The sequence below is a fragment of the Epinephelus fuscoguttatus genome, linkage group LG2 (assembly GCF_011397635.1).
Source record: "Epinephelus fuscoguttatus linkage group LG2, E.fuscoguttatus.final_Chr_v1".
In the NCBI taxonomy this organism is placed as follows: Eukaryota; Metazoa; Chordata; class Actinopteri; order Perciformes; family Serranidae; genus Epinephelus; species Epinephelus fuscoguttatus.
In genome coordinates, this window is record NC_064753.1 from 13,217,611 (window position 1) to 13,226,632 (window position 9,022).

General features: G+C 42.4%; 2 protein-coding genes across 2 annotated transcripts; both read left to right on the forward strand.

The window, feature by feature from the left end:
- Positions 1-1,255: 1,255 nt before the first annotated feature.
- On the forward strand, positions 1,256-1,774 carry LOC125879359 (mesoderm posterior protein 1-like; the record flags this gene model as incomplete). The annotated part of the gene is made up of 1 exon (XM_049561203.1): positions 1,256-1,774. A coding segment is annotated over exon 1 (519 nt), but the record flags the coding sequence as incomplete, so codon positions are not given.
- Positions 1,775-6,986: 5,212 nt separating this feature from the next.
- mespaa (mesoderm posterior aa) lies at positions 6,987-7,922 on the forward strand. The gene is given in 3 exon segments (XM_049561212.1): positions 6,987-7,351; positions 7,353-7,671; positions 7,836-7,922. Coding segments are annotated over 3 exon segments (771 nt in total).
- Positions 7,923-9,022: the final 1,100 nt, after the last annotated feature.

The following is a 9,022-nucleotide window of genomic DNA, read 5'->3' on the forward strand; positions in this document are numbered from 1 at the left end:
CTTAGCAAAGCATGTGCTGCAAGGCAATAGCAAGACATGTTGTAAACATTCATATGAACACACACCACTAAGACCAGGCGTGGTTAAGATTAAGTGTGGCTGGTGCAACCAATATTAAGTCCATTCTAAAGACCAACTCAGCACCAGGCTTAGTAAAGACCAGCTGATGCAACCCGCTCCATGAATCATAATTCAGAGATGCAAATTCTGAAAGACAACTTAAAAAGGGAGACATGATCCATATCTACAGTCCTCTTGATAAAAATGTTAACATCAGACCATCTGTGTGATGTTCATTTAATTAACGAACCTTTTTTCTATCATAGCATGTAGGCCTAATGCTAGTTACCCTCACGTGAATGTATACTGTCTTTCAAGATTAATAACAATTTATTACTGGTGGAAGAGACACTTAATTGAGGTAAAATTAGCAGTATTACAAAGTAAAAATACTCTGTTGCAAGTAAAAGTCCTACATTCACAGTTATATTACAGTACCACAGTATAGCAAAATGTCAGAGTATCAAAAGTATCACAAGTAAAAGCACTCATTATACCAAACGATCTCTTTTCGGATTTTTTTTTTTTTCTTTTTTTTCTTTTACATTATTAGTGATGGGATTTTATTTGTATTTTACCGGTGCAGAAACAAGTAAAGTTAGCATTTGGTCACAAGTTGGAAAAAATACTGAAACATCATCAAGTGCTTAATAAAGATTATGGGAGTTTTAACCTGGTGTGACATTGCCTGTGTCTATCCGGGTATAAAACAATAGATTTATAGTTTTATTTTTGCAGTGGATGACTTCTTTACACTTTCCTATTTATTGTCCAGTTCAGTGACCAGTATTTTGACTTTAAAAAGTGAATGTGGGAGAAATCAGATCTTTCAAAACAAACCCTGTCCCTTAAACATGTGCAAAATGCATCTTGGTTGCTGCAGGGACAAAAAGCAAAAACTGTTTATTGTTTTGAGCAGGAGTCAAAATTCACACTTCTACTCCTGTAGCTGAATTTTCCCAGACACAGAGGAGAGGGAGAGGAACTGAGACAAGGTCCCAGTGAGGGAGCATGTGTGTGTGTGTGTGTGTGTGTGTGTGTGTGTATGTTCAGGGGCAGTGGCCTCTGCTGTAGACAGTGATGGTTTGTGAGAATCTGCGGAGGTGTCACTTCACACCTCTGTGGCCTGGCCTGGACTTAAAAACCAGTGCCACAGACCTGAGCAGCACTCCCAGCCTCAGTCTCTCCACACAACATGGATACCTCCTCAGTGCCTCTGCTCAACTACGGCCTGCAGTACCAGTGGTGTTCTGACTCGGATCTCTCCAGCATCTCCTCTTCAGAAACCCTCTCCCCTGTTCCCTCTATGGATTCCAGCCTCTCTCCTTCCTACCAGCAGCTGCCACAGTCCACTCCTAAAGCAGCCAAGACTGGATATTCCCAGACTCTCAAATCCTCACCCTGCTCCCATTCTGGACGTGGCCGGAAGACGGGCCGAGCCACCCGGATGCGCAGCAAGCAAAGGGAGAGTGCCAGCGAGAAGGAAAAGCTGAGGATGAGGGATCTGACCAAGGCTCTGCATCACCTCAGGTCCTACCTCCCACCCTCGGTGGCCCCTGCCGGACAGACCCTGACAAAGATAGAGACCCTCCGCCTTACCATCCGCTACATCTCCTACCTGTCGGCCCAGCTGGGCCTCAGCGAGGAGGTGCTGTTTCAGAGGAAGGAACAAGGAGACACCTCGGCCAGTGACATGTCCTCACCTGACATCCTCAGCTACTTCCAGCATGGGTCCATGGGAGGACAGGGGGCCCAGCTGCAGAACCAGAGCCTGTACCCAGCCCAGTGTCACAGCCAGAGCACCATGCTGCATTCTGGGAACTGTAGTTTTGGTGTGGATCAGTACAGTGGACAGTACATTGAAGCTCCTCAGGGAGACATGAGCATGGATACCATCCTGCAGTCACCTCCAGCAACACAGCCCTGCTGTCAGGTATGTCAACATTTACTCATTAACATAATTCATATGGATATCACACATCATGCTTCTTTTTTTATATATATATATATAAAAAAATACAAAATACTAATCAAATTTCCTGTTGATTCTTTAATACAGATGTGTGGCAAAGACTTCTGCATGCCGCTGGTTCCCAGAGAATACTGGGGTTAAACACCCCAACACATCATCATCACCACCATCATCTTCATCATCCAACAACAGACACAAACTCTGTTTTAACTGCCTCACTGTGAAACAAGTAATTTATTTATAATATATATGCTATACTACATTTTATTTATTTTGTCCTGTGAAATGTTCCATGTAAATATTGATATGTCTAACAACTATTTTTATATTTCTTTATACCACTATTTATAATAAAAATGTTAAAATGCCTCATGTGTTGTCATCATTTGAAGTCTTGTCTCCATGATCCAGTGCAGTTTAACTCGTGGTTGTACTGGTTAGCTCCCAGTTTGTGTGTAAATGTGAGGTAGGATGGAGCCCAACGAGAAATAAATGCTACAGTGCGCCCTCTGCTGGTCATGAAGGCACACTGGTACCTCACAAGATGAGAGCAGCTTCTCATCTGGATGATGGTTCTCAGTGGGAAACATAAAAATACACAAATACCATAAATGGCAAGCCTAACTATAAATTGAAGAGATTAAATATTGGGTTGTGAGGTGGTTATAAATGATATTTTTATTATAATAATGTATCAAATAACAACATGACAATGTGAAATGGGTTGCTTGTAGTGATTAAGCTTCAGAAAATTACCAGACAGCAGACAGACACAGTTAGAGATGAACTGGTGAACATATAGTGAAGCATTAAGCAGCTAAAGAGCCAGCCATTCACTCAGGAGTTGTTAAAGACCAAAAACTGACCTGAAAGGAATGCCGCTGTTACTCTGCAACTGCTGGATGTGTAAATAAGCAACAAGTTCGCCATATCAGCTTAAACAGTGCACTTGCAAATGACTAAAGATGGTTCATATTTTATAATATTAAGTAACACAATTGATGATATTAAAATTTAGAGGATGTGTTCATTTGCAATTCTCGAAACACTTAAACTCATAACTTCTACTAAAAAAAAAGCCCCCATAGATCACTACTCCAAAATTGTCTAAACCTCCTGAGACCCTGTGTCCTCATATGGGGACATCACAGTTTGGGTTTACTTAACCTCATACTCATTCTGCTTAACTTAGACCTGTTGCAGTCTGCAGCTGATCCCGACACAAAAGTGGACCAGGTGTGCAATATTTGTAGTTTGATATGCCATACAAACTTTACTAATTTTAGCAAAACTAACAAGATAATACACTTTTAATTAGAAAGTACTCGTTGGAAATTGGGGTTATATTATCATCTTGTTTAAGGACATTGGGACATAATTATCATTGACAATATTTTGTTTTTTATACTTATCATATTCCTCCCCAATTTAATAATGATGGCACCATTCAGTCACATGGAAATATTGTGACGGCTGCCTGGTGGCCTGAAGGTTGAGACCGTTATCGTGAAGCTCAGTTTGAATCCATCCAGCAGCCTGTGTGTTGAATACCATCAAAGCCCTCTGAGCCAGAGATAAGTTCCCCCAAAGGGACAATGCAGTATTTATTATCTTCTCTCTCTCCTTCCCCAGTGTTTCCTGTCAGCATCTTTGCTGTAAGCTATCTAATTAAGAAAAAACGCCAACTAATAATCTTTTAGAAAATGAAGTATTCCTGAGGTCTTGTGCATCATTTTTGTTTTTTCGACAAACTCAGAAAATAAAAGCTTTTTTCACGGCGGCCATGTCGACCTGTCACACTGCAGCAGGAAAAGCACAGGTGTTAGTATTAACTTTAATGATGGCACCCTCAAACTGAAGCCGAAACGATAATTCTATTATTTACACCTGTGCTTTTCCTACTGTGACATGTCAACATGTCCTCTGTGAAAACAATAATTCTTCACAAATCATGCGCGCTATAAATGTCAAAGGCAAAATATGCCACAGAGAAGCCATACATATGTAAATATAACTGGACATAATAGGTTACAAAAATACCTTAAGCATGGAATCAAGTAACATTACCAAATCCTTCCAGACACCTTATAATAGTTTCCTGTCGTGGTCTGAAGCCTGTGATAAATGAGTTGTCCAAGGTTTGTTCCACAGCAGACCAGACATCAGCCTCTGTCACAGGTTATCTAGTTTATTTAGTGTATCTTTGTTAATGGGGCTCTGCAAACACAGAGAGGTTCTTGGCACCGCTAAGTCTAGACTAAGATATAAGATCCTCCCTGCTCATTCCCCCTTTCTCTCACCTACAGCCCTAATTACCTGCTAGAGCCAACAGAGAGGGCTTTAATATTCATAGAGAAGTGTGGACCTGCATAGCAGGCAGGGGAATTAGGCCTGAGTGTTTAGTTTGCCACATACATGCAGTTCATTTGATATGCAAGCAGCAAACCTGAGGAGACAAAGCCTAATATACTCACCTAGGTCTTTCATCACAGAAAAGCTAATAAAGTCTCTGGCCTAAAAGGGTTTGGGATGAAAGGGTTAACACTGCTGTGCTGATTATTCACTCATTACATGTGAGTAAACATCATCAGAGCTAATGTGGATTAAAAGAAGACAGATCCCCTGCATCATCAGCCTGGGAGGGAAAGAAGAGAGCTGACAGCTGGGGAAACTCTGCGGAGGGTTTACACTGGAAAATAATTATCAGCTCATAGTTTATCATTCCAAACGAATACGAAAGTGATGAAAAAATATGCACAAATATTTAGAAAAATAATAATTATTCACACTTTAATCAACAAAAGACTAAAGTGCTAGAATTAGTTGTAATAAGTGCTATCAGTTTATTTTATGAGTACCACTCTCATCAGACGAGAGATAATTCAGTTTTGAGTGCTTGTGTTAAATAAGTAACCTGTGTGTTACAGAGCAACAGGTCAGTGGAAGGAAAATGACAATTGTTCATGTAACTAAAACAGATTAAGACTGGGAGTGGCAGAAATATAAACGCCAAGTTTTCTCTGGCAGTATTTTAATGTCACATAATGACGTGGGTGGAGGTCAAAGGTCACTTTTTGAACTGGTCCTCCAGTCAGCTGTCAAGTCTGGTGTCACCCCACACACTCTTCAACTCAAGACAAATAAAAAAACTAAACCAGCTTTAGCAGAATCTGTTTTAGTGGCTTTTAGAAATGTTGGTTTTCAAATAATGTCCCATGTTTGCTCTGGATGTTTATCTGGATTCGGATGTCTGTTTTTCTTGCATGACTGAGGTGCTGCAGAGCTGTGTGAGAGTGGTTCACACATCCTGCTCATTGGTTTCACTTCTGCTGCAGAGCGAGGAGTCAAATGTGACGCGGCGGTTTGTGGGAACGCTGCCCAGGACTCAGATCCACAGTCGACACCTGATGATCAAATCCACAGAAATATCAGAGAGAATCCAGTGATCTGTGAGTTCTTCTTACAGCATGGAAGGATTCGGAAATTGTTTTGAACATCTTAATTCGGATACTAACAAATCACATCATCAACTTCCTGTCAGCCTTATACATATTTAACCGCTGCGCAAAATGTAGCATGTTTTAGGCTATACTTTGGTGTATTTTACTTTATGTTATTTTAAATGCAACTATCCAAAATTAAATACACATGCAGAAAACTAAGCACCAATATTTACACACTTAGATGAAATACAGCAGTTAGTGAATCAGAACATTTAGGAGATCAGTGGTAAGAGATGCTACATGGTAATGACTTTTTTAAAACAAAAAATAAGCATAAAATCAGTTAAGAACAAACAGGTTTTTCACCAGCAGCCAAATTATCCACAGAGGTCTCCTCTGCAACACAAATGGAACAGGTAATTATAACTGGTAGAAAAACTGAAAAAAGCTGTTTCACGTTACAAATCAGAGCTTCTCCGATGCTGTTTGGCATGTCACAGAAGGGCAGCTTACCCACCACATGCCATGGTGTGCTCACTCTTTATCTGATCCAAACCTTTAGGAGGTTCCTACTGGGAACCGAATGATTAACGGAGGTCACCTCCTCTCCAAAACAAACAGACCCTGTGATTTAAGCAGGTAGAAACACTGAATGAAGCAGATTCACATTATCATTCAGCGTTTTGCCGATGCTGGTGGTCGCAGATGGGCTTCTAACTACTGTGGCTGACTTGAAAAAGAGACAACAACAAAACTCGAATGGCCCTATCTAGAGCTAGTGTTTGGTTTGTTCGTTCTGGGCTACTGTAGAAACATTACGGCGAACATGGGTTGGAGATCTCTTTTGAAAGGGAGACCTGGACAGGACAGTGTTCTTAGTAATAAATAACTAAATGGCCATGTTCAGTTCAATATAAAGTGTGTTAGTAGTCCCTGCCATCTAACTTCAGTGTAAAGAACGTTTAATGTACATGAATGATGATGGGGCATAGTATTGACCACTGTGTTTGGCTGAACCGGAGACCTTACAGTTACAGGGCAATGATTTTGGATCATTGGATATTTCTGGTCACAGATCATGTAGCTGCCTCCAGTCACAGCCCATGGCACTTCAGATTTCTAATAAAAAATCCTCAGGAGGATTTAGAGACAGACCTGTGACCCAGGTGAAGCCCCTGTCATGGCAGGGTCATGTTCCCAGGCTGCAGGAGTGTGTAGTGTGAATTTGCCATGATGCCTATGCGAGCTGCCAGGTCACACCTCGTGCTGGAGCTGGCATGTTTCCCATGGGACCCCCTGGCCTAGGTGTCGGCCCTGCTCCCAGAGCTTCTCAGGACCTGAGGTGGCTGCTGGAGGTGCAACCTCACACCTCCTACCACATATATGGAGCAGCCTCCCTGGTCCTCTTCACTATCCTCTGCCTGCCCCACCAGAGACACACTGACAGCTCACTGCTCAGGGAAGAGCTTACAACCACAGCATCGACTTCACCCACGATGACAACAGCAGCTATGGATGTGTCCTACTGCTCTCCTCTCCAGCTCCAGGATGACTCTTTCCTGTTTGACTGCAAGACCCTGCTGGACAAGTCTTACGATCCTCTGGCCTATGATCCAGCCTCAGATACTGGTTACTTCAGTGCTGGCAGCAGCCTGTCTCCCACCTCTTCTGTGGACTCCTTCTGCTTCTCCCCCACCTCCCTCCAGGCTGCTGGAATTGAACAAAATGTTTTGGAGTGTTTTGTCTTCAAAAGCCCTGCAGCACCTGGTCTTACCCATGAGAATCAGACTCTGCCCTGCTCCAAATCCTCCACAGCTGCCTCCACCACAAAGAAATCCAGGTCCAGGTATCCGGGGAAGAAGCGCCAGACAGCCAGTGAGAGAGAAGCTGAGGATGAGGGATCTGACCAAGGCCCTGCATCACCTCAGGAAATACCTGCCGCCCTCAGTGGCACCAGCCGGACAGACCCTGACCAAGATCGAGACGCTGCGCCTCACCATCCGCTACATCTCCTACCTGTCCGCTCAGCTGGGCCTCAGCGAGGAGGTGCTGGAGCAGAGATCCTCAGGCTTTGTGGAGCATCCCCCAACCCTTAGCCAGTTCCTGGGTCAGCCAATGGCCAGCTACAGCCCACAGGAACCAGACTGTCACACAGCGAGCACAGCCCAGCTGTCCTCTCTGCAGCCCTCGTATCAGGTATGTTCATGTCATGGGCATTAAACTTTATACTTTTTAATAATTAATGGTTAAACTACAGAGAATTTGCTTTACAATGGCCGTGTTTATTCATAACCTACTCTTGTAGAATCCAGAGTGTTAGCTGAATGAGTTCATAACCCAAATCTGTTTTCTGTCATCAGGTTCCTAGCGGAGTTTGCTCCACCAGTCAGCAATACTGGATGCCACAGCAACAACTTCAAAACGCCACCTTCTCTGGACAGTGCTGAGACATACAGCAATCCGTCCACTCAACTATTTTCATTGCAACAATGACCTCTAACAAAATTTATGGACAAAAATTCTCGTTTTTTGTTATTTTGAACAAAATATATTTCTGTGTCTTTTTGTATTAAACTGTGTATTTATTGAGCTTTCACCATGTGAACAGAATAAACGTAATTTATCAAAATAATCCTTGAGTTTCTTGCGTTCATCCAACATGCATTCATGTTTGTCTCTTTCTGGTTTATTATTTCTTATGTATTAATCAAATGAAATCATACAGACTTGGTGCTTGGCCTCTACTTCCTTACACAAACACTACAGCTGTCAGCAGGACAATGAGGTGCTAAATAGCGAGCACATCCCCTCTAAAGACCTTAAGGAAAGACCCCTGCTGAGAGAAGTGGCAGCTGAACTAGGACCAGTTAATTGGCACCTTTTCTATCCTGTGTAAACATGGCTGCTAGTTGACACCATGGAAGAAACCTCATGATAAATATCCAGCCCGGGATAAAAGGGATAGTTCAGACAGCCCGTTCCAACACCTTCAGTTCCCATTAAAGGCTCTCATCAAAGCCACCAGACGTCATTGAAAAGAGTAATTTTGGCTCTCTGAACATGGAAGCTGCTGGTTGTCGGCTGCCTCAATCAGTTAGTTTGTTTATGCTATTGTGTGACTTTAGTGAATCCAAAGTATCCCTTTTACATGCCAAAATCACAACATAACCCAAACAAACTGACTGAATAAGGCTGCAGTTGACCAGAAGGTCCTGTGTTCAGCGATGTGAAATGTCTGTTTTTCTCAATGGACTCTGGCTTTGAAGAGAACTGCTTCAATTCCTCATTGAAAATTGCTGTCTGATGGTAAGAAAAAGCACTGATAATATTCTAAATTTAGCATACACTTAAATTGATATTGGTTCTTGGGTAGCTGAAATACATTTTGTTGCTGTCCCTGGCCACAGAAATAGATTGCTCAATTTCTGTGTTAAACTCCAGCCTGCTTCTTCAAACTGGGGACATGCTGACCACAATCTATGTGATACAGTCCCACTGCAAAAGATCCAAACTATCCCTGGTAAGCTGGTTTTATTTTACTTCCACT